Below are 25,541 nucleotides of genomic sequence, written 5' to 3'. Positions count from 1 at the left end.
GCCCGGGGCAATCGGATCCTGCCCGGTTTACAAAGCGATCCTAGAGACAGCTCGCCCGTCCGCCCACCTGTCCGTCGGTCCGCGCGTCCGTCCCTCCGCTCATGCGCACATCCTTTCATCCCTCCGCCCCTCTGCGCGTCTGCCCCTCCGCCCGAACGCGCATCCCTCCTCGCGCTGCCCCTCCGCGCGTGCGCGCATCCCTCCGCCCCGCCGCCCGTCAACCCGTCCGCGTGTCCGCCCCGCCCTGGGAGGTGGAGATTGCCTGTTCCCCGGTCCGCGGCTCCCAGCGGAACCCATTTCCCCGCGCAGCTGGCAGAGGTGCGACTGAGCAGGCGCTCGGCGAAACTTTTCCTTCTTCGTGAACGGAGTGACCAAGACGACATCGCAGAGTTCCGCAGAAGGAGCCCAGAGACCTAAGGAGGTGAACGCGCCCCCTTAGTTAAATACGCCTGTAGTTCGGTCTGGACGCGAGAGAATACACTTTCCACCCACTTCTTAGGCACTGCTCACTCTTAAGAAGAAAAAGGAACAAAGAGGAAGTTCGAGGCCGCCGGTAAAGCTAGGCTACTGCAATGTCGAAGAGGGCTGCTGGACGCGTGCCGTGGGGCTCCGGGTGGCTGCTCTGGGTTCGGATGTCGGTGTTGGTGCTGGGGCGCTTCCACCTCATCGCAGGTAGGATGCGGGAGAGAAGGAAGGAGGGAGGAGGGGTCGCGGTCGCTAGGCCGTGAGATCGCAGTCGGCTGGGTTCAGTTCAGTTCAGTCGCTCAGTCGTGTCCGACTCTTTGCGATCCTATGAATCGCAGCACGCCAGGCCTCCCTGTCCATCACCAACTCCCGGAGTTCACTCAAACTCATGTCCATCGAATCAGTGATGCCATCCAGCCATCTCATCCTCTGTCGTCCCCTTCTCCTCCTGCCCTCAATCTTTCCCAGCATCAGGGTCTTTTCCAATGAGTCAGCCCTTCGCATCAGGTGGCCAAAGTATTGGAGTTTCAGCTTTAGCATCAGTCCTTCCAATGAACACCCCGGGACTGACCTCCCTTAAGATGGACTGGTTGGATCTCCTTGTAGTCCAAGGGACTCTCAAGAGTCTTCTCCAACACCACAGTTCAAAAGCATCAATTCTTCGGCGCTCAGCTTTCTTCACAGTCCAACTCTCACATCCATACACGACCACTGGAAAAACCATAGCCTTGACTAGACGGACCTTTGTTGGCAAAGTAGTATCTCTGCTTTTCAATATAGGGGCGTGAATAACCCCCAGGTAGCTTTCGGAAAATGCTGATTGATTTATTGAACAATTACATACTGAATCTCTGCTTTGTGCAGAGTCCCCTGGTGTAGGAGCCGGAGAAGTGTTTCCTCAGGTTTGTGCTCTGGTGTTCTGTAAACTTCTTTCTCCCTTGCATCATGCTAGTTGCTGGAACTGAGGGAAAAAATAAAAAATGTGAAATGAGATTACTCCGGGACTTTCCTGGTTGTCCAGTGATTGAGACTCTACTTGCACTGCAGGAGGCAGGGGTTCAATTTCTGTTGGGAGGGAACTAAGATCCCGCATGCCACCCGTGGTGGCCAAAAACAGAAAACTCTCAACAGAAACCTCTTCAACAGGGGAGAAGGAATTGGGCCATGGATCATTCTAGCTGAGAGTCCCTTAAATTCCCTTTAAAAAGAAAAGAAAATAGACTCCACCTGCATGTCTTGACTTCACTAAAGTCTTTACTGAGAGTGCATGGGTGTAACCGAAAGTGGGCTCCATCTGTTGGTCCCTCAAAAGCCAGTGAAGAGGCCAGGTTGGTGGAAAGGAAACTGCTTTAATTTGGATATTGTTGGATTGGCTGGGTGGATGGGGTGGGGGTGGGGTTGGTTGGGGGAAGGAAAAAACAAAGTTCCAGGATTTTATGTGGGTTAATGAGGGGCCATGAACTAAGGGGTTTTGTATCTGAGGATGCCCCCCTGGACCTGCCACCCCCCTGGACCTGTCCCCCCCCCCCAAAAAAAAGGGGAAGATGTTTCCAATCACATGATTGTGTTTTAGAGTACCAGGACTATGTTTCTTTCAAGGGTCTTCCATAACCTTCTCTTGTTGCCACAGGTTTACTGCAAGTGGAGATGGCAGGGAGGACTCAGATGGTTTTCGTGAATGAAAATGTGACTATCTTTTGCAAGATCGCTGGTTCAGCACAGCTGGACATCAAAAGTATGGGTATCACCTGGTTCCAGAAGACTCAAAAGTCTGAAACCTACACCAAACTGTTTGAGTATTTCGGGAACCACAGGGAGGCATCCCAACGTGGAGCCTGTGTGTCTCTACGGAGTCTGGAGATGGGAGATGCCTCACTGCAGCTGCCTGGTGTCCGGCTGGAGGATGCAGGGGAGTACCGCTGTGAGCTGGTGGTTACTCCTCAGAAGGCTCAGGGGACTGTCTGGCTGGAGGTTGTAGGTGAGTGTCTGAGGGCAGTGCCCTGTGATTCTCATGGTGATGGGGCTTGCGGTGATGTGGGTGGGCTGAGTGGAGCAGAGGTTTAGAGCATGGGCCTAGGAGTCAAATAGGCATAGGTTTGAGTCCAGGACTTCCATGGACTTCTAAACAACTTTGGGCAAGTTTTTAATCACGCTGAAACTCTAAACACATGTAATAGTATTTTTTCTGAGAGAATTGATTATAGGAAAGTGGCTCGGAAAAATGCAGGTAAGATAGCTGGCAAGAAGCTGTTGTGCAGCACAGGGGGCTCAGCCCGGTGTTCTGAGATGCCCTAGAAGGGTGGAATGGGGGTGTGGGATGAAGGGGCTCAAGAGGGAGGGAATAGATGTGTACTTAGAGCTGATTCACACTGTTACACAGCAGAAATTAACACAACATTGTAAAGCAATTATACTCCAATTAAAAAAAATTTTTTAATGCAGGTAAAATACTCAGAATAGAGCTTGGTCCATTTAAAGTAGCAGTAAAAGATATTCACAGTAATTAGATAATTTCCCTGGTATGTCTAGAGTTAGCCTTCACTGAAGAGATACCTCTGAAAGGTAGCTGGGGAAGGAGAGAGATGGCACTCTGGTTTCATGGGTCTGAATCCTATTCTGTCTGACTTTGCTGCTTCCAAACTGAGTGACTGATCAGCCATTTAATATCTTTGCCTGTGAATTTTCCCACTCAAAATGAGGTAACAAGTCTTACCTGCCTCACAGTGTTCCGAGGATTACATAAGATCATGTATGAAAATGCTTGGCCAGTGCTGTTTTAAGGCAGGTGCTCAGTCAAGACTTAACAACAGCAACATTCTTCCCTAAACACCTTTTTGAACTCCTCTTTCTGCTATTATAAGTAGGTTGGATTCTCTGTGGATGGGCTGGGGGCTGCCATAACAAAACAATACTGACTGGGCGGCTTATATAGCAGAAATTAATTTTCGCACAATTCTGGAGTCTAGAAGTCTGAGGTCAAGGTGACAGCAGGGTTGGTTTCTTCCGAGGCCTCTTTCTTTGGCTTGTAGCTGGCTGTCTTTTTCCTGTGCTTGTGCATCCTAATCTTCTAAACAGACATGAGTCAGATTAGGGGTCAACCTAATGATCTCTTTTAACTTACCAACAACCTCAGTAAAAACCCTATCTCTCAGCTTTTGCTTGTCTGTAAAGCTTTTGATTTCTCCTTCATATTTGAATGAGATCCTTGCTGGGTACAGTAATCTGGGTTGTAGGTTTTTCTCTTTCATCACTTTAAGGATGTCCTGCCATTCCCTTCTAGCCTGAAGAGTTTCTATTGAAAGATCAGCTGTTATCCTTATGGGAATCCCCTTGTGTGTTATTTGTTGCTTTTCCCCTGCTGCTTTTAATATTTGCTCTTTGCATTTGATCTTCGTTAACTTGATTAATATGTGTCTTGGGGTGTTTCACCTTGGCTTTATCCTGTTTGGGACGCTCTGGGTTTCTTGGACTTGGATGGCTATTTCCTTCCCCAGTTTAGGGAAGCTTTCAACTATTACCTCCTCAAGTATTTTCTCTTAGCCTTTTCTTTTTGTCTTCTTCTGGGATTCCTATGATTTGAATGTTGGGGCATTTAACATTGTTCCAGGGGTCTCTCATGTTGTCCTCATTTCTTTTAAATCTTTTTTCTTTTTTCCTCTCTGCTTCATTTATTTCCACCTTTCTATCTTCCACCTCATTTATCCTATCTTCTGCCTCAGTTATTCTACTGTTGGTTTCCTCCAGAGTGCTTTTGATCTCAGTTATTGCATTATTCACTATTGATTGACTCTTTTTTATATCTTCTAAGTCCTTGTTAAACTTTTCTTGCATATTCTCAATCCTTGTCTCCAGTCTATTTATCTGTACCTCCATTTTTGTTTTTGAGATTTTGGATCATCTTTACTATCATTATTCTGAATTCTTTTTCAGGTAGCCCCCCTGTCTCCTCCTCTTTCGTTTGGTTTGCTGAGCATTTATTATGTTCCTTTACCTGCTGAATATTTCTCTGGCTTTTCATCTTGCTTAGATTGCTGTGTTTGGGGTGGCCTTTCTGTATGCTGAAAGTTTGTGGTTCCTTTTTATTGTGGAGGGTCCTCCCTGAGGGTGGGGCTGGACGAGTGGCTTGTCAAGGTTTCCTGGTTAGGGAAGCTTGCATCGATGTTCTGGTGGGTGGAGCTGGATCTTTTCTCTCTGGAGTGCAATGACATGTCCAGTAGTGAGTTTTGAGGTGTCTATGCGTTTGGTGTGACTTTTGGCTGCCTGTTTTTTTGTGCTCAGGGTTATTTTTTTGTTTTGTTGGAGAATTTTCTTGGTATGTCTTGCTCTGAAACTTGTTGGCTCTAGGGTGGAGCTTGGTTTCAGTATAGGTATGGAGGCTTTTGGATGAGCTCTTGTCGATTAATGTTCCCTGGAGTCAGGAGTTTTCTGGTGTTCTCAAGTTTTGGATTTAAGCCTCCTGCCTCTGGCTTTCAGTCTTATTCTTACAGTAGCCTGAAGACTTCTCCATCCATACAGCACCGATGATAAACATCTAGGTTAATGTGAGAAGATTCTCCACCGTGGGGGATACCCAGAGAGGTTCACAGAGTTACATGAAGGAGAGAAGAGGGAGGAGGGAGATAGAGGAGACCAGGAGGAGAAGAGGGGGTATCAAAAGGGGAGAGAGCAAGCTAGCCAGTAATCAAGTCCCTATTTGCTCTCCACAGTCTGGAACACTCAGAGAGGTTCATGGAGTTACACAGAGAAGAGAAGAGGGAGGAAGGAGACAGAGGTGACCAGGAGGAGAGGAGAGGGAGTCAAAAGGAGAGAGATCAGTCTAGTCTGTGATCAGTTCCCTAAGTGTTCTCCACAGCCGGAAACACCCAAAGAGATTCACAGCGTTAACTAGAGAAGAGAAGGGGGAGGGAGGAGATAGAGGTGACCTGGGGAGGAAAAGGAGAGTCAAAAGGGGAGAGAGCAATCAAGCCAGTAATCACATGCCTAAGTAAAAATGGGAACTGAAGATTAGATTCTTAAAGGTACAAAATTGATAACAAATACCAAAAAGCAAATATTAAAAATCTAGAAGTTAGACTCAAAAATACAATTATTAAAAATATAAAACAAAATCACAAAAATTATAAAAAATATATATGAAATTTGCTTTAAAATAGGGTCCTTTTTTGCAAGGTAATAATAGATTATAAAAATGAAAATTAAAGGAATAATAAAGAACTTATAAAAAATTAAAAAATGATAATAGTAAAATATATCTAGGAATTTCTCTGGAGCTGTTGAGGGCAGTGTGGGGTCAGTTCAGTTTCAGATAGTTCCTTGTTCCAGCTTATACTTCTTCTCAAGGTTTATAGGCCCCTTCCAGTGCTTAGTCAATGCTCACTACAGGGTTTTAATCTGTTACACCTGTCACTTCCAAAGCGGTTCCCTCTGCTTTGTTTATTTTGGCTTCTTCTGTTTGCAAGTCTCTTTAGTGTCTAATTTCTGCCCTGACACAGGGGTGAAGGTGGTCACTTATTTAGGCTCACTTGTTCAGTTGTGCTGTGGGGAGGAACACTGGAAACAAATGTCACTGGCGTGTGTGGGGAGTGCTCGCAGTGTATGGACCACACTGGGTTTGCCCCAGCTCACGGCGCATGTGCTTATATGACCCAGCAGTCCCACTGCTGGGCATACACACTGAGGAAACCAGAATTGAAAGAGACATGTGTGCCCCAATGTTCATCGCAGCACTGTTTACAATAGCCAGGACATGGGAGCAACCTAGATGCCCATCAGCAGACGAATGGATAAGAATGCTGTGGTACATATACACAATGGAATATTACTCAGCTATTAAAAAGAATGCATTTCAGCCAGTTCTAATGAGATGGATGAAATGAGCCTATTATACAGAGTGAAGTAAGTCAGAAAGAAAAACACCAGTACAGTATATTAACGCATATATATGGAATTTAGAAAGATGGTAACAATGACCCTATATGCGAGACATCAAAAGAGACAGAGATGTAAAGAGCAGACTTTTGGATTCTGGGAGAAGGCGAGGGTGGGATGATTTGAGAGAATAGCATTGAAATAGGTATATTACCACATGTGAAATAGATTGCCAGTCCAGGTTTGATGCATGAGACAAGGTGCTCAGGGCCGGTGCACTGGGATGAACCTGAGGGATGGATGGGATGGGGAGGGAGGTTGGAGGGGGGTTTAGGATGGGAAACACATGTACACCCATGGCTGATTCATGTCATTGTATGGCAAAAACCACTACAATATTGTAAAGTAATTAGCCTCCAATTAATTAAAAAAAAAACTCTATCACTAAATATAGTCACAGTCTGAGGGAATAGATTTAGAACTTCACATATGAATTTGGGAGGGGGTACAATTCAGTATAACTGGAGGGCAGTATCTGTGAGCCCTCCACAATTTCACTGAAGACTTGGAATGTTTTGTACATATCAATTTTGGAGGTAGGGATGTATATTAGAATTCCTCTGCAACTGATAGCCTAAAATAAAAGTTTTTTTTTTGGTCTTTCAAAAATTAAATAAATAAATAGACTTTTTTTTTAGAAGAGGTTTAGATTTATGGAGAAATTGCAAAGATGGCACAGAGTTCCCATATTACTCTTGCCTCCGCACCCCACTTGCCCTATTAACATCTTGCATTTATGCTGTATTTTTATAATGAACCAATATTGATACATTATTATTTATTAAAGTCCATAGTTTATTCGCTTGTAGCTCAGTCGGTAAAGAATCTACCTGCAGTGTGGGAGACCTGGGTTGGATCCCTGGGTCGGGAAGATCCGCTGGAGAAGGAAATGGCAACCCACTCCAGTATCCTTGCCTGGAATATCTCATGGACACAGGAGCCTGGTGGGCTGCAGTCCATGGGGTCGGAAAGAGTAGGGCACGACTGAGTGACCAACACTTACTTACATAGTTTATTCAGATTTCCTTAGTTTTTTCCTCCTGATAATTTTTTTTGCTCTGAAGGCTACTATTTTTTCCAAAAATAGTTTTATTTAATTATTTGTTTTTGGCTGTGCTTGGTCTTCATCGCTCCACGGACTTCTCTCTAGTTGTGGCAAATAGGGGATGCCTCTCACTGCAGTGGCCTCTCAGTGTGGAGCATGGACTCTAGGGCACATGTGCCTAATCACTATTTAAAAGTCCCTATCTGATAATTCCAAAATCTGTGTCATACCAGAGTTTGGGTCTGATGCTTGCTTTGTCTTTTCATACTTTTTGGCATGCCTTGTAATTTTTTGTTGAAAACTAGATCTTACGTATCAGATAATAGGAACTGAGGTGAATAGGCTTTTGGTATGAGGATCTGGGTTTCTTTGGCTAGGAGTTGCACTCTGTTTAATGTTAATGCTATGCCTGTCAGAGACTTCAGTTCCTTCTGGTGTCTTCCTCCCGCCCCTTGCCTTGTTTTCTTTGAGTTTCCTCATGAACTCCTTCTGAAATCGAGCCTGTGTTTAACAGCTCTCTCAGTTGTAATCTGCTGTTATCATTCTAGGGCTCTGTTGATGTAGTGGTACGGTGTCATAGAGGGGAAGCTGTTTATAATTTTCTGATTAAATCTCATTCTTTGAGCTGCCTGAGCCCCTAGACTGTCTCACCTTCACAAGTGTTTCTAGGTGAGACAGAAGGCTAGAGGGGGCTGGAGCTGGCTAAACATCACTATCCCAGGTCAGATAAGTTGAAGTGAAGTTGAAGTCGCTCAGTCGTGTCCGACTCTTTGCGACCCCATGGACTTCTCCGTCCATGGGATTCTCCAGGCAAGAATACTGGAGTGGATTGCCATTTCCTTCTCCAGAGGATCTTCCCAACCCAGGGATCGAACCCGGGTCTCCCACACTGGAGGCAGACGCTTTAACCTCTGAGCCACCAGGGAAGCCAGATAAGACTTTGGCAAATTCTTTTCCCTTGAGAGCATCCTTTATTGTGGAGAATGCACTGGGGGTGTGTGTGTGTATATGTGTATATATATATATTTAATTTTATTTAATTATTTAGTTCTGACTGCTCTGGGTCTTTGTTGCTGTGCACCGGCTTTCCCTAGTTGCAGCAAGTAGGCGCTACTCCCAGGCTGTGGTGTGCGGGCTGCTTATTATGGCGGCTTCTCTTGCTGCAGAGCACAGACTCCAGGGCGCACAGGCTGCAGTAGTTGTGGAACATGGGCTTAGTTGCTCTGCAGCACGTGGAATCTTCCCAGACCAGGGATCAAGCCTGTGTCCCCTACATTGGCAGGTGGATTCTTAAACCCTGGACCAGCAGGGAGTCCTGGGTATATTTTGAAATAGTTACCTTTGTTTTCTTCCCTGCTCAAAACAAGAGGGGATTTTTCTTGGATCTTCACAGTGAGAGCCTGGTGCGATTCTTGGAGGTACAACTCATGAAAGTGTGTGGCCCCCTCTAAGGCTGGGCCTCTAGGAGGTTATTACTCTCAACCTAGTCCACACGTATCCTTTAGCATTTTGTCCGAGTTAGTGCTTATGTATGTCAACCAGTTTATTGCTCTAGTACGTTCTGCTTAAGGTTTTATGATCTTGGCTGTGATTCTCTCAATCTGCCTGTGTGTGTCTCTGGTTTACAGGGTGGTGGTTTGCCCTGTCACCTCAATTCTTCGATGAATCTAAAGAAAGCCGTGGATTTTCAGTTTGTTCAGCTCAGCTTTCTTTCCTGTTCCAAGGGTAGAAATGATGACTTTCAAGATCTTTACATGTGAGAGGGGAAGCCAGAGGTCAGTAGTGCTTTTAAGAAGGCGGCTTATTTTCCTTTCACAAAAATGTAGCCAACCCAGGGCAGATATGGCAGTGCTCTGATCATCTAGGACCCAGGATCCTTTTATCTTGTCACTTTGCTGTCCTCAACCTGCATTTCCACCTTGTGTTTAGAAACAGCTTCTCTCTCCCCAGCCATGACATACTATTCCAGCCATTCTGTAGAAAGAAGGAAGGGGAGGGGGAGAGACACTGTTCTTTTCTTTAAGATACCCTTGTTATTTCAGGATATTTCTTAGAAGTTGCTCTCACCACTTCTGATTACAATCAAACTTTCAGACCCTTAGGTCACATGACTATACCCAGCTGCAGAGGAGGGTGGGAGAAGCAGCTTTAACTTGGAGGTGTCATGGAAGAATGGAGACTGGCAGCAATTAGCAGTCTCTGCCCACATCAGTGTTTATTCCAAGGGATTCTTCAGATTCCCAAAGGTATCTATGACACACAGGGGCTTAAGAAACTCTGCTTTATGAAACTGCCTGAGATTCAGGGTCACAGCATATCAGTACCCCGCTGGCACTGGGACCAACGTACCCAGAACACTTAGTCTAAGCAGAATACCATTCAGTTTACTTCGCTTTCCTGAAGGCTTGCCATGGGTCTGACATTGAGCTGATGATAAGCAAATCTCTACCTACCCTCAAAGAATGATTTCTCTCCCCTGGCAGCTCAGCCAGTCAGCAACTTGTCTGAACAAGTCATGGTGAAAGATAGCGGGGACAAACATATTTTATGTACATCAAGTGGGTTCTACCCAGAGCATATTAACATCACGTGGAAAAAGTGGACCCAGAATGATCCCCACTTCCGGGAATTTTCTAAGAACATCACCACTGACCACATGGTCAAGAATGAGGATGGTACATTTAATATCACTAGCCACCTGAGGCTGAAGCCATCTCTGGAAGACAATGGGACCATCTATCAGTGTGTGGTATGGCATGTATCCTTGCCCACAATCCAGAGTTTCAACTTCCGCTTGATTCTACATCCAGGTAAGCATCTTCCTGGACATCTCCCTTACTCTTCCTCTTGAGGGGAGTATCATATAAACTTTGGTTATATAGGGAAGGGGAGAAAGATTGGTCTGATTTAGCTCAGCCCAAGTCGGCAGTCCAGATTAGGTCCCTAAGCCAGGACAGACGGTCCACTAGGTGGACAGACGGTCCACTAGGCGACCTGGCCTCTATGCTCATGGCTCTGGTCCTAGGTGGGGATGACCCTGTTGGTCCAGTGCATCTGCATAGAGCTGAGAGAGGTAATGAAAGCAGAGGCTGACTGGTGGCCCTGAGGGATGTGGTCTGGGTCTGCCAGGTGGGGCTTGAGATGATCCTGAAGGGAGAGAAAAATTGTTCTTGGAAGTAAAGACCAGGGATGTGTGGGTAGTGTGTGCACAGATGTGTTTAGGGTATCTCAGAAACAGGGGACTATGAAATTGAAATATGCTTTGTGTGTTTGGTATCAGGGATTTGTCTGGGCTGGGTGATATATATATATCTTGGCCCATTGCTGTTGGTTAGTCGCTAAGTTGTATCCAACTCCTTGTGACCCCCTGCACTGTAACTCACCAGGCTCTTCTGTCCGTGGGATTTCCTAGGTAAGAATATGGAAGTAGGTTGGCAGGCAGATTCTTTATTATCACCAGTCACCAGGTAAGCCCTGTTAGCCCATATGGACTGCTGTAACAAATTGCCACAGACTAGGTGGCTTATAAGAGCCTCCTCAGGTGGTACAGTGGTAAAGAATGCACCTGCCAAAGAAGGAGATGCGGGTTCAATCCCTGGGTTGGGGAGATCCCCTGGAGAAGGAAATGGCAACCCACTTCAGTATTTTTCCCTAGGAAATCCCATGGGCAAGAAGAGCCTGACAGGCTACAGTGCGTGGGATTGCAAAGAGTCAGCCATGACTGGAGTGTTCAGCATGACTGAGCACGCACACGCATGCATGCGGGCGGCTTATAAGCAACAGAACTTCACTTCTCACAGTTCTGGAGGCTGGAGTCCCAAGATTAGCAGCCAGCATGGTTGGATGAGAGCCCTTTGCAGGTTTCAGACTTCTCATCCTGTCCTCACAAGGTGGAAGGGGTGAGGGATCTCTCAGGGTCCTCCTTTATAGGGCACTGATCTTACTCATGAGTGCCCCACCCTCATGACCTAATCAGCTCCGCAAAGCCCTGTCTCCTAATGCTGTCATACTGGGCATTAAAATTTCAGCATTCAGATTTTGAGGGGAGAGTGACATCCCGTCTCTAGCAGTATACAGGTGATACGGGATGGTATAGTGGTGTGGAAGCTTTAAACATGTGCACAGCATGTGCATACCGTATGTGGTGTTTGATATTGCTGTATTTCTGATAAGTGCTAAACAGGCTGTTTGACGTCTGGAGGTGTAAGTGATAGGATGGAGGAGGGCAGAGACATGTGGCAGAAGGTTGGTGGTACTGTCTCTGACAGAAGATGACATGCATCCACACAGAGCCTAGAAGCAGCCATGTGGTCTCTTTGGCCCCTGCCAGTAGGCTTCCTCTTAACGTTTTCTTCCTTCTTTCTGCAGAATCTGAGAAGAAAACTGACTGGTTCTATATTGGAATGGGTGTATTAATCATTGGACTGATCATATTAATCATTGGACTGGTCATACTTTCTTTATGTTTTTTTCTTAAGAAAAGGTAAGGGGCTCCAAAGCAAAGTTTAGCCTTGTGTTTTGGAGTAGGCGCTGGGAGTTCAGAATTCATGGCCAGTGCATGGTGTTGGAGAGCCCTCAGGACTGATGCTGGGGTGTTCTAAGTATGTTTATGATGTATGGCTCTTTTTGATGTGCTGGGGACAAACTGTCTCATCTGGTCTCCATGTAGTGGCCTGGGACTCTGGGAAGATGCACTGTAAAGCCCCTCTGCCTCCTTCTGATGAACCAGCTCACTGTGACTCAAGCCTGATCTCGTTGTTCACACCAGGCCCTTGAATGATATATGAGCTGCAGTATTGCTGTCGCATATAGAGTCCTTGGCTCAGAGAGGGGATTTCCTTCCCCACCATTTCCGCATATCTTGTCAATAACTCAATGGGATAACTTACCACCCAAATTATACTGGTTTATCTAAGAATTTCCAACCCTAGTGAGGGTGTTTCCAATCTAAAACATGTTTCCAAACATGTTATTCCCTATGGTCCAAATAGCAAATAAAACAACTCAAACTGTGGTTGAGGCCAGTTTAAATGCATTAGTTAAATGCTTTTGGGTAATAAAACTGCCCCCAATTATTTACAGGCCTGCCAATGCAGAATCTGTGCAATAGCTAGTATATCTCATTATAAACGCTTTTGGAAAAGCAGACCGATCCATTCATCAAGAAAAAAGGCTGTTTGTCTAAAGCTGGCCAACTGATTCATAGGATTTACTCTCCTGATTTAACCTAGGTCATGAAAATGCTGGAAATGGTGCCTGCAGAAGGATGAGGAGAGAGGGTCTGTGCTCGTGTTGTCCAGCTCTATAGACTGCCAGGCTCCTCTGTCCATGGAATTTTCCAAGCAAGAACACTGGAATGGGTTGCCATTTCCTTCTCCAGGGGCTCTTCCCAACTCAGAGATCGAACCCAAGTCTCCTGCATTCCAGGTGGATTCTTTACTGCTTGAGCCACTGGGGAAGCTGGAGGGTGAGAGACACTGTAATGAGAGACTTCTGGAGGATAAGAGACCCTCGAAGCTGGAACTGGATCAGATGACCGCTTCCTCAATGCATCAGCAAATCTAGCTAAGATCATCAGTGCCAACAGAGCTGACTCTTGAGTGCATGAGACTTATTTTTCAAAGCCACTTGAAAAATAAAGCAATAGAGTGGCTTGTTCCACAGCGAATGCTGACTGATACAGCTCTTCGGGAAGTTGGATTTTAATCCAAAAGCATGGTTGCCATGGAGATGTGCTGCTGAGACCCCCCTTCAAGAGAGAGCCTGCTGTGAAAAGGATACTTAGCCACCATGTTCCAGCTATGGCATCTCAGGCATCTGCTATAGTTTTCAAGCTTACTTGAAAGCTAATGCAATGTTCTCCCTTACTTATCCCTTCTGCCTCCCTTCACAGATAGCGGACCTGTATCAAAGTTTCAGTCAGAACCGTGCTTATTTCCCTCTGATTTCACTTCAGTTCAGTCGCTCAGTCGTGTCTGACTCTTTGTGACCCCATGAATCTCAGCACACCAGGCCTCCCTGTCCATCACCAACTCCCGGAGTTCACTCAGACTCACGTCCATCAAGTCGGTGATGCCATCCAGCCATCTCATCCTCTGTCGTCCCCTTCTCCTCCTGCCCTCAATCCCTCCCAGCATCAGTCTTTTCCAATGAGTCAACTCTTCTCATGAGGTGGCCAAAGTACTGGAGTTCCCTGTATTTATTTATCTTCCCTTCCCCAATAACAATGGCATAATGAGAAAAACTGGAATTGGTCAAGTGAAGTAAGAGTACGTAGAAGCAGGGTTCTGTAATGAATTGTGCGGTTGCATATGCACTTGGTATCACTGCTTCAATTATGGACATCAATGCCTGGAAGAACCTAAGGACTGCGGAAAGACAGAAGTTTACACTTCTGTACCTAAGGTGGCCAGTTCAGGTGGCCTGCCTTTCGCATCACTCCAGAGTGGAAATAGAGTAGGGTGTAGGTAGATGAAGATATACAATGCCCCAGGCAGGTGTACCTGGCTGAGAGGATGCCAGTTGTAGGGAAGGAGCAATTGGCAGTGGCAGTAGTCAGGCTATGTCTTGTTCCACAGCCTCTCGCTCTTGCCCCATGTTTGGTAAATGATTATGTAAGAGCTGAGATCACTTATAGCTCTGTGCATGCGTGTCACGAGGTACTTCTTGACCACAGGCTGCTTTGTCCTGTAAGTATATATAAGCTCCGCCTGAAAAGCCCTGGAGGCTGCATTAAGGTTACGTTACGGCTATGCTAAAGTTATGTTATGGCTGCTGCCATGGGTGCTGTGCCAGTCAGGAGAGAATAAATGTGTCTGCAGTTCCTATGGCTCTCTGTGTCTTCTTCCAGCCTCTTAGTTCACGCCTCGCCTGCTCTGGGTTCAGCAATGCACACAGTGAGCTACAGCAGGACAGCTGGTATAGTCAGCAGGATACAGCGCGACACCAATACTCTGGGTTCTCATGCAACAAGCCACCCTCTGGAACCCAGTTCTGACTCTAACCCCATTGTTTGGCCTTTCCCCAACTCCTTTCAAGTTGGAACAGATCTGTTGTTATTCAAGCCTACCCTAATCCGGGGTCAGCAGCAATCATGTCTTCTTCCTCCAGGTCTTCTGCATGTCTTTGTACAATAAGGTGTCTGACACAGGCCCTGGGGAGACCTCAGAGGTGAACCCAGAGATGAATGGGGAGCCAGAGCTGCTCTTTGCAGCAAGCACTCTAGGAAAGTTCCCCCTAAGAAAAGATGTTGGAGAGGAACTCAAGAGCAGGACAGAGCTGAGAGGATGATACACGAGGAGAGTGGGTTCTTAGAAACTGGCTGAGTCCTGCCCAGCAGAAAGACCAGAGGGCCACCTAGGTGGGCCACAGGTGGGCTGAGTGGTGACTGGCTGGAGATACCAAACCCAGAGGCATTAGGCCTGAGCAGTTTTTCAGAATGTCTAAGCAGGCTAGTTTCTCCAGCCTAGCAGTTCAGTTCCACTACTGGAAGAGGGTGGCTTGGCTTCCCTTCTCTGCTGAGCTCAGGACTGAGACCCAGGACACATGTCACACCTGTGTGAGTTGGAGACAGGGATGGGAGATGTGCAACATCAGTCCACACTGCCACCTGACTGGCTGGAGTTGGGGGAGCCTGCAAGGTAGGGACCCCAGTCCACATGAAGAAGGCAGAAGATGGAGTGTTCTTCATAGACACCAGCGGGAGAAAGTCTCTTCCCCACCAATAGGGAAGAAACTTTGTATTCTATTACAAATTAACCAATAAAGGGCTGTTGCCTATGAGGTTGAATTATACATAATGGCCCATCCCTGGGAAGCCTGCCTTCCAGGTAACAAGTATTGAGCTAAAATACCTTTGTTTAGCTCAAAGGAAACATCCTGATGACCTATGAATGACTGCAGAAAGGAAGCAATGAACACATCTCTGGAGGATGACCAGAACCAGTAAAGATGTTTGATTTTTACTTCCTCCCATTGCCTGAATTCTAACTCAGGCAAGATGGTTCTGAGGAGCATGAGTCCACCATCTTCCTGGGCTACTGACTTTCTAAATAAAGTCGCTATTCCTTGCCCCAACAACTCGTCTCTTGATTTATTGGCCTCTCATGTGGCGAGCAATATGAGCTTGGACTCAGTAGCAGTCCCTCTGGCTCCTTTTGGTGTTTGGACATGATCTGGGCTGACACTTACAGATGAGTCGGCATCAGTCTCAAATCTGGGACCTTCCTCAGTTACACTTTCCCTCTTGTTCTTGGTCTAGAGACATCTGTCTGCCGGTGGTGGTTTTTGACAACCGAGAGCAAGGTGGCACCCCTAGTAAAAGGTGATGCTCAGGTCATTGGGATCGTGCAGTGGTGGGAAGGGAGAGAGCTTTGGTGTGAGACAGACTCAGGCCCAAATCTTGGGCCTGTCTTACTTACTAGCTGTATGATCTTAGCAAGTGACCCCCAAGTCCAATCCCATTTCCTCATCTGCAAATTGGGAGAGGAGCGCCTTCCTCAGCACTGGACCGCAGTGACATGAGACACATCCTTTCTGCGGGATCTGCACACAGAGTGTGGACGAGCTTAGACTGCTTCATCTGTTTCCACATGATGCCCTGGAGGCAGAATCTCAGAAACAGTTCTCACAGAATTTCCTGCTAGGCTGAGGGGACGTTAGGGGAGCTCTTCTGTCTGTAGTTAGACAAGTGCCTTAAAGAGATGGGTGGCCCCAAAGGATGGGAGCACTGTTGGTGGACAAGAACATCTGTGGGGTGGTCAAAGGAGGTCTGCTCTAGCTGCTGTTTCCATGCCTGGAGCTTTTCAGCTTTTCCCTGAGTTAAGCCTAAATGCTAGGGATCTCACAGGGTGAAGAGCCTAGGACTAGGAGAAGGCAATGGCACCCCACTCCAGTGTTCTTGCCTGGAGGGTCCCAGGGACAGGGGAGCCTGGTGGGCTGCCGTCTATGGGGTCGCACAGAGTCGGACACGACTGAAGTGGCTTAGCAGCAGCAGTGATTCTGATTTTCTGGGATCAAGGAGGTCTTGTCTGTGGCCAGCAGGTGGCGCTAAGCCCTCAGTTCTGCCATTTCACTATCGCCAGCTGTTTAAAGGTGTATGGAGTGGAGGAAGGTTACTCTGAATGGTCCCCAAGGAAGGTGCTGCCCAGACGCTTCTCATTAGTGAGTCTCGCCTCCTCCTCTGGTCTTAAAGACAGGTAAGCTGAGTCTTTAGACTAAGAACCAGATACTGTCCCCAGAACCCTGGGCCAACTTTGAACAGCTTTCTCATCTCCTTCCTCTAAGCCAGAAACAAGTCAGCACAGCAAAAAATCAGCTTTTGGATGGGGGGCAGGGTGTGTTTCTGTGGGTACAGGGATGGGGCTTGGAGAAGGAAATGGCAACCCACTCCAGTGTTCTTGCCTGGAGAATCCCTGGGACAGGGGAGCCTGGTGGGCTGCTGTCTATGGGGTCGCACAGAGTCGGACACGACTGAAGCGACTTAGCAGCAGCAGCAGCAGGGATGGGGCATCTTAGAGCCTGAACCAGCAGCTCCATAGTCCTTCAGCCCTGCCTCTGGAATAGCCTGGGACAAACTCTCACTGATGCAACCAAAGCCCTCTACGGGCCTCACACTGCACCACTGACCTTGACTTGTCCTGTACATTATTCATCATTCACTCATTCAGCACTTACTCAGAGACGGTCACAGTGCTCAGTCAGGCACAGTCCCTGATCTCAAGGAGCCATGGACTTGGGAATGGGGAGACAGACCCACACACACTGGCAAAAGTAGAATGCCCACAAGCACAGAGGAAGGGACAGGACCATCACTTTCTAGAGGAATCAGAGGAGGCTTCAAGGAGGCATCATGGTGGCTTGGACTTTTATAGATTTCCACAGGGAGAGATGAGGCCTGGACAGTCCAGGCAAAGGGAATAACATCAGCTAAAGCTCAGAGGTAGGAAGATCAATGTTGTATGCAGGGAGGGGATATTGAGGCTGCCAGGGTGGTAGGTGGTTACATAGGGTCCTGGCCAGAGAACAGTAGGCTGAAATGACTAGAAGTCAGGCAAAGCCTGAAATGACTGGTTATGGGTCTAGCCTTGACCAGAAGGGAATGGGGAACAACTGGAGGCACTTGACATTGGAGAGAATGAAGTCTTTTAATAAGACCACTCTGGTGACCACATGGTAGATGGATTCCAGAGGGTTGAGATAGAGAAAGAAGCCCAGGTAATAGATGCTGCCACAGCCCCTGTCATCAGGGTCTGAGCTGGGTGGGGACACAGTGTTGAAGGTAAGTCCAGGCAGAGAAACTCCTCACTAGGGGACATATAATAGCACCTTCTCTCTTGGCATTCACTTGCTCAGTTGCCTCATCATGTAGCTGATTAACCAGCAGTCTCAACAGTTTACATTTATTGAGTACTTACTATGAACTTCCCTGGTGGCTCAGACGGTAAAAGCGTCTGTCTACAATGCGGGAGACCTGGGTTCGATCCCTGGGTTGGGAAGATCCCTTAGAGAAGGAAATGGCAATCCACTCCAGTATTGCCTGGAAAATCCCACGGACAGAGGAGCCTGGTAGGGTACAGTCCGTGGGGTCGCAAAGAGTCGGACACGACTGAGCGAATTCACTTCACTTCACTTCACTTACTATAGACGAGGCACTCAAGCATTTGACATGTGCTCTTCATTTACTCCCAAAGCAATTCAATGAGGTGGGTACTATTAGTAGCCCCACTTTATAGATGAGACAACTGAAGTACAGAGAAGTTAGGTCAGGTGAAGTCTGAGGACTCATGTCAGGGTGTGAATGAAAGCACTTGTTTTGAGAGCTAATGCTCCAGTCGCGCCACTAAGGCCCGTGACATCCCCGCCTCCTTCCTTGAGCACCTCAGCCTTCCAGCAGATCCCTGGGAGTGGAGGCAGGGCTCAGGGCTGTAAGCCTGATGAGTCCCCAATCGAGATGGTCAGACGGGCTGGCAGGGCTGGGCTACTGGAGGCAGAGAAGGGAAGTGTCCCTGAACAGCAGAAGATGCCCAACCCCAGGTCCCTTTCCTGGCCTCCCAGCTAGCAGAGCCTCTGAAATGTGGGCTGGCAGCGACCAGCCCCTGCCCTCCCTGCCCACCAGCAAGAACAGCCCAGAGTTTAGGTCACAAAGGGGTAGGCTTTATTGACGACAAAGAAGGCAGAATTCTGGGCAAGTACGCGTAGCACTGCTCCAAGAGTCTGGCTTGGGGTCAAGCCGGTCACAATCAACGGCCTTTTTGCCTCAGGGACCTCACCCACCCCCACCATCCTGTGCTTTCCAACATTTCCTTTCCTAGCAGTCCAAAGCCACCCTCTTGACAAACTGAGTGGCAGCCACTGGTGGGGAGCCAGGCCTGTGGTGGGCCCAGGACCCCCGTCTCTCTCAGCCTCTTTCAGTCCACAGCCTCCCAGGGTGGGGGACAGAATGGGAACAGGCAGGTGCAGCAGCCCTGGGCCATGGAGCCCCGTTAAAGAAGCTTTGAGGTCAGAGGCAAGAGGCCTATCGCTCCTCCCCAAGCCTGAGCAGGGCTCAGAAAGCTAAGCCCCTCGGTGCCATCTCCTCTCTGAAGAGCCTGCCCGGGGGGCGGGGGCTCCACATCTCCAACCCTCCAGCTCGACTGTGCTCTCTCATCATCTGCCCTCCCTAGCAGACCAGGCCCACCCTTTCGGCCATCACTTTTTCAGGGGCCAAGTAGGGGCTGGGGCCTCACCATAGGCATCTCTTGGGGCCACAGAAACAGGGCAGCGGGCCTCCAATTTGGCGCCTGTTCTCCCCGGCCACCTTGCCCACCTTGCGGCCAGTCAGTCGTGGGGGCCCAGGACTAGATGAAGACCCAACTTTAGGGCCTGACCCATTCCACAGCTCTGTCAGTCTGGGGCAGGGGCAGGGGACAAGCCAGTCCTGAGTTGGGGCTGGGAGGAGCAGGGACAAAAATAACCCAGTGCAGGCTCCTGCTGAGGCCAGAAATAGAGTAGTGACAAGTGCTTTGTAACACCCTGGGCGAGCAGCAGGCAGGGAGGCTGAGCTGGAGGGCCCAGCCTCACACCAGGTCCTGGCCTGGCCGAGGGGCCCACACCATGTCCGCTCTACATACCATGCCACACTGGCGTGCGCACACATAAAGAGGGAGCCCAAGGGAGCAGAGCTCAGGACAGAGAGTCTGGAGAGATGCTGAACTTGGGCTTGGCCTTGGCCACGGCCACACTGCGCTTGCGTAAGGGCCCGCGGGCGAGGGTCAGGACATCCAGCAGGCTGGGGTCCTCCTCAAGCTGGCGGGCTGTGCAGAGTGGCGTGGGCACTTTGATAGTGTTGCCAAACTTGGAGTAGTCTACGGAGTACCGGCCATCCTCCTCAGCCACAATGGGTACAAAGCGCTGGCCCCACAGGATCTCATCGGCCAGGTAGGAGGTGCGGGCCTGGGTGGTGATGCCCGTGGTTTCCACCACACCTTCTAGGATGACGATGATCTCAAGGTCCTGGTGGTGGTGCAGGTCGCAGGGCGCCAGGTCATAGAGTGGGCTGTTGGCGTCAATGACGTGGTAGATGATGAGCGGGGCCACCAGGAAGATGCTATTGCCCCCGACACCATTCTCCATGGGGATGTCCACCTGGTGGAGGGGGACCACCTCACCCTCAGGGCTGGTGGTCTTGCGCACCACCTGCATGTGGATGGTGGCGCTGATGATCATGCTCTTGCGGAGGTCGCCCACACGCAGCATGAAGCAGAGGCGGCCGTGGCGCAGGGCGATGACTGCATGCTTGCTGAAGATGAGGGTCTCAGCCCGCCGGTGGGCCTGAGCCGTCTTCATGAAGATGCAGCCCAGCATGATGGCATTGATCATGAGCCCCACGATGTTCTGCACAATGAGGATCAGGATGGCCAGGGGGCACTCCTCGGTCACCATGCGCCCGCCGAAACCAATGGTCACCTGGACCTCAATGGAGAAAAGGAAGGCAGACGAAAAGGAGTGGATGCTGGTGACGCAGGGCACAGTGGCACCCTCGCCAGGGGCCAGGTCACCGTGGGCGAAGGCGATGAGCCACCAGACCATGGCAAAGAGCAACCAGCTGCACAGGAAGGACATGGTGAAGATGAGCAGCGTGTATGGCCACTTGAGATCCACCAGCGTGGTGAACACGTCCTGTAGGAAGCGGCCTTGCTCCCGGATGTTCTTGTGGGCCACGTTGCAGTTGCCGTTCTTGGACACGAAGCGGGCTTTCCGCTCACGGGCACGGTACCGGGGCTCTGCAGGGTCTTCCGCTAGTCGCGTGAGCACATACTCCTCGGGGATGATGCCTTTGCGGGACAGCATGGCTCCAGGGACCACCAGGTAGAGGCCTCCCCCATGGAGGAGGGAGACAACCCCTGACTGAGCCTTCTCCCTAGTTTGGGGTTCCCGCCCTGGGACCACTCTGTCTGCACTGGTCTTACTTCTGAGATGCCTCTCCAGCTAGACTCGACTCATCCTCACCTCCACCTGGCCCCTGCTTCACTTCCTTATACCAGCCTCTCACCTCAGCCCACCTGCCCCACTGCCTACTCAATCACCTCCGCTCTGCCTGTTCGCCACCTGGCGCTGGATCCCAACTCTCCTCCACCCGCTGGCGACCCCTAGGCGTCTTCCTAGGGCCCCTTCTCCCCACCGAGCCTTCCTTCTCAACCCACCTCTCCCAGCTGGGAAAGTCACACCTCCGGATCTTACCGACTGACCAGACCTCACACAACGTGCACCGTGTCTCCCGTCTCGCTCATGCCCGCCCTGGGCTCCCCTCCAAGCTCCAGTTTCACACGGTCTCCCCTCCAGGTACGCTCCCTCTTTTCCTACCCCACCCGACGAAGCGCTCTCGCCAATTTGCGATCCCCCTCCAGCTCTCGTCCTCTCTGTCTCCTTGGGATCCTGCGCCCTCCAGAGTCGCCAGTCCACCCGGCCCCACTCCAGATCCCCTCGCCCCGGCGCGACCCGGCGGGGCTCAACTCGGAGTCGCGGCCTCCCAGCCCCGCGCCCGCCGCACGCACGCCGGCGCCGCGCCCTCGCCCGCCGCTCCGTCCCTGCCCCGCCCGCCCGTCGCCACGGCACCTGCTCCTGCTCCTCAAGCCGCAGTCCTCGCCTCCCCGCCCCCTCCTGCTGCCCGGGCGCCCGCGGCGGGTCGCTCTGCGGCCCTTCTGTCCGTCAGTCGGTCCGCGGAGACGGACCAGTGCTAGGCGGGGTACAGGATTGAGAACACCCGGCTCCCGGGGCCTGGAGTAGGGGCCGGGGGCCGCCAGGGGGAGCCCGACCTATTCCTGGGCTGGAGGGCGGGCGGGCACCGGCGCAGGCCCCGCCCCTCGCCATTCACCTCCCCCGCCTGCCTTCTCCGGAGCTCGCGGTCTGGCTTGGGGACTTTGCCCAATCAGATGGTCCGAAGAGGTTCCTCCCAGCCCTCACACTATGAAATCAGGGCGGGGTGAGGGGCGTGAAGGGAGTCGCGACCCGATCTCCCATTCTGGGGACAGATGCCCTGTTGTCCTGGCTCTCATACTCCAATTTTCCCATCCTCGGTTGTGCCAGTATCTGCCTGGGCTTTGTGGGTTCCCCGCGATAGGAGATACAGGAGCTGGGTCACCAACCTCGTACTGGGGCGGGGGGCAGATTAGGCGGCCAGAGGACTTCTCAACAGACCACTTCTCCTTGGCGATGCTTTTTAGTATTTTCTGAGTCACGGATTCTTTGGGAATCTGATAAAAGCTACGGATTTCCTCCCCGGAAAAAAGTACCTTAGAAAAAAAAAGTACCTTAGTAGGTGTAGAAACACAGTTTAACACCCACTAAAGGGAATGCTGGATGCTTAAGCCCAGAAGCCTGGGTGGTTGCGTCTTCTTCAGTCATGACCCATCCTTGTAAAACCACCCCTGCATTTTAAAGGGAGTTTTAGCTACCGGCGCCTTCCCGGATGGCTCAGCAGTAAAGAATCAGCCTGCCAATCCAGGAGATACAAAAGACGCAGATTCGATCCCTGAGTCAGAAAGATCCCCTGGAGAAGAAAATGGCAAACCACTCCAGTATCCTTATCTGGAAAATCTCATGGACAGAGGAGCCTGGCGGGACACAGTTATGGGGTTGTAAAGACACGGCTGAGCACGCACACGCTTAAGCTACTGGTGTTTGCTTTACACCTCCCGGGGTACATGATTTTGTCTGCGTTAGGTTGTGGGAGGCACCTAGGTCTGAGGAGCTGTGTCAAAGGGCTGTTTTGGGCACTGTGTGTGGGGGGTGTGGGGAGGGCTCAAGCTCTTGGCCTGAAGAGGAATGATGTTTCTACTGCAGGCATCTACCTCGGGTTGTTCTGTGGCTTGGGCCCCCTCTACTACTCATGGTAAGCATGATTTGGGCTGTGTTACCAGAGATGCAGATGAAGGCAGGAGGAGAAGGGGACGACAGAGAATAAGATGGTTGGATGGCATCACGAACTCGATGGACATGAGTTTGAGCAAGCTCCGGGAGTTGGTGATGGACAGGGAAGCCTGCTGTGCTGCAGTCCGTGGGGTTGCAAAGAGTCAGACATGACTGAGTGACTGAACTGACCAGAGATGCAATGCTTAGGATGGGGAGGGGAAAACAGGATGAGCAGAGAGGGGAGCTCAAGGAGACAGAGGTACACAGGAATCCTCTGGGGCAACTACAGCTGTTCAGCCATCAGAAAAGAAGACTTGGAGAGCCTTCCCAGGGAGTTTGTGTTCTATTGCAGAAACCCCTGGTGTCCAAGGAGGATGGACTAGTTATTTTGTGTGGCTCAAAATATAGAATTGGTATAGACATGGAGTGGAACAGAGGCAGGCTTTGATTTCATGTATGGAAAAGAAAGTGAAAGAAAGTGTTAGTCACTCAGTCATGTCCACCTCTTTTGTGACCCCATAGACTGTAGCCCACAAGGCTTCTCTGTCCATGAGATTTTCCAGGCAAGAATAGTGGAGTGGGTTGCCATTCCCTTCTCTAGGGGATCTTCCCAACCCATTGCAGGCGGGTTCTTTACTGTCTGAGCCACCAGGGAATCATCATGCATGTATGGAAAAGTCAGTTCTAATAACCAGAGATGACCCTCATCTGTGGGGTGTCCATATCACGGTTGGTGGACCATCACGGGTGCTATAGAGAGCTTTAGGTTAAGATGACGTTGGGCATCTCTGCAAGACATCAGTGTGAGCTGTGATGTGCCCCGGTGCCTATGCTGCTGCTGCTGCTGCTAAGTCACTTCAGTCGTGTCTATGCTACTTTCCTTTAATCCCTCGGTGAGGTGGGGAGGTCATAGACACGAGGATTGGGAACCCTTTTTTCCCTCCTCAGGCTCTACTCTGCTCCCTCCCAGCGGAGGGAGTTGCTGGGCCCCCAGAGGTATCTCTGAGTCATCTCAGAGCTGGAAAGGCTAGGACTTGCCTCACGTGGGTGGCCCCGAGGCCTCAGCTATTCCCTTTGCAGGAAGGCTTGCTCCCCACCCGAAGGGCTCAGCCTCCTGCTGTGCTCCATCCTTCACCTCCTCATACTTATCTCCCCCCAGCACTGCATTTGTCAGGTCTCTTTCTCACTCAGAAACCTTCTTCATTTTCCTATTGTGCATAGGCTTGTCCCAGACCTTGGGTTGATCTTGGCATTCAAGGCTCTCTGATCTTGTTCTCCCTTCCCCTCTTGGGCCTTTTTCTTTAACTCTCTGCTTACATAAAATTCCTACCCTTCCCATGATCAACTTCAATCCTGCCTCTCCCAGGCACCCTGCCAGGCCTGACAGAGCTCTTCCTTCTGAGCTCCTCTGGCTCCTACAACAGCCAGAAGGGTCTGTCCTGGGCCCCTCTCCAATGACTGGTAGGTTTCCCTTACATTGTCTGACTCTGAACCCCTGGCAACTGACAAGGCTGCAGGTCCAAGACGCCTGTGTCTGCACCCCAGGACTCAGTACAGCTAGTACTAAAGGAAACATATAAATGATAATAAAGCGATATGGAAATGGGCACTTCCTCTCTTGCCGGAACAGGTGTGCACTCCTGTCTCATGATGCCTGTGGAGTCTGAGGACAACTACTGTAGTCTCCCCAGTGTCTGGGCCCAGCATCTCCCAGTCACTACCTGGCTGACTTGTGGTATAGGTACTGTGCTTTCCCTCTGATGGGCCACCCTTCCCCTACTTCCGAATGTCCCTGTGTGTGGGATGGAGTGGGGGACATGTGATTCAGGCCCCTCTCCTTTTCAGAGGGGTAGGATGTACGCTGTAGGTGCTAGTAGCCATCCGTCATGGGCGAGAGACAGGAAGACAGAATCCATCGGCCCTGGTGGCAAACACCTGGATCCAGCCATGCTTGAAGTAGTACACCTCCTGATCTTCTCAGTCACATAGGATAAGAAATTCCAGTTTTTTAAAAGCCACTCTGAGTTGGGTTCTTGTCATTTGTAATCAAAATGCACTGATCCAGGGTACCTGGGGACCCACAATTTTAACCCAAGAATTAAAGTAAGAAGGAAAAGGGACCAGACTGTATGGAGATCTGCCACCTTATCTGATGATATAATCACAAAAATACTATAACCTTGTTATGGACTGACTTACATCCCCCCAAAACTCATATGTTGGAGCCTCCAGTGTGGTAGGGCCAGTGAAGAGGTAATCAGATTAAATGAAGTCACAAGAGTACAGCCTCATCCAATATGTCTAGTATCCTAATAAGGAGAACGAGAGACCAGGGGTGTGCACACAGAGGAAAGGCCATGTGAAGATGCAGCTAGAAGGAGAGAGGCCTCGGGAGAAACCAAGCCTGTGACACTTTGATCTTGGACTTCCACTCTCTGCTGCTGCTGCTGCTAAGTCGCTTCAGTCATGTCCAACTCTGTGCAACTCCATAGATGGCAGCCCACCAGGCTCCCCTGTCCCTGTGATTCTCCAGGCAAGAACACTGGAGTGGGTTGCCATTTCCTTCTCCAATGCATGAAAGGAAAAGTGAAAGTGAAGTAGCTCAATCGTGTCCGACTCTTAGCAACCCCATGGGCTGCAGCCTACCAGGCTCCTCTGTCCATGGGATTTTCCAGGCAAGAGTACTGGAGTGGGGTGCCATTGCCTTCTCCCT

At 49.9% G+C, this 25,541-nt stretch overlaps 2 protein-coding genes across 2 annotated transcripts; one reads left to right on the top strand and one right to left on the bottom strand.

The window, feature by feature from the left end:
* Positions 1–572: 572 nt before the first annotated feature.
* Positions 573–13,003, top strand: NCR3LG1 (natural killer cell cytotoxicity receptor 3 ligand 1). The gene is given in 5 exon segments (XM_068987950.1): positions 573–672; positions 2,096–2,443; positions 9,922–10,248; positions 11,807–11,921; positions 12,670–13,003. Coding segments are annotated over 5 exon segments (1,224 nt in total).
* A 6,597-nt stretch (positions 13,004–19,600) lies between these two features.
* KCNJ11 (potassium inwardly rectifying channel subfamily J member 11) lies at positions 19,601–20,767 on the bottom strand. Its single transcript, XM_068989034.1, has one exon. The coding sequence runs from the start codon at positions 20,765–20,767 to the stop codon at positions 19,601–19,603; it is 1,167 nt and encodes a 388-aa protein (XP_068845135.1).
* Positions 20,768–25,541: the final 4,774 nt, after the last annotated feature.

Source organism: Capricornis sumatraensis, chromosome 16 (genome assembly GCF_032405125.1).
Source record: "Capricornis sumatraensis isolate serow.1 chromosome 16, serow.2, whole genome shotgun sequence".
Classification (NCBI taxonomy): domain Eukaryota; kingdom Metazoa; phylum Chordata; class Mammalia; order Artiodactyla; family Bovidae; genus Capricornis; species Capricornis sumatraensis.
The sequence above is the reverse complement of the archived record's forward strand: the minus strand, read 5'-3'. Positions and strand labels throughout refer to the sequence as shown.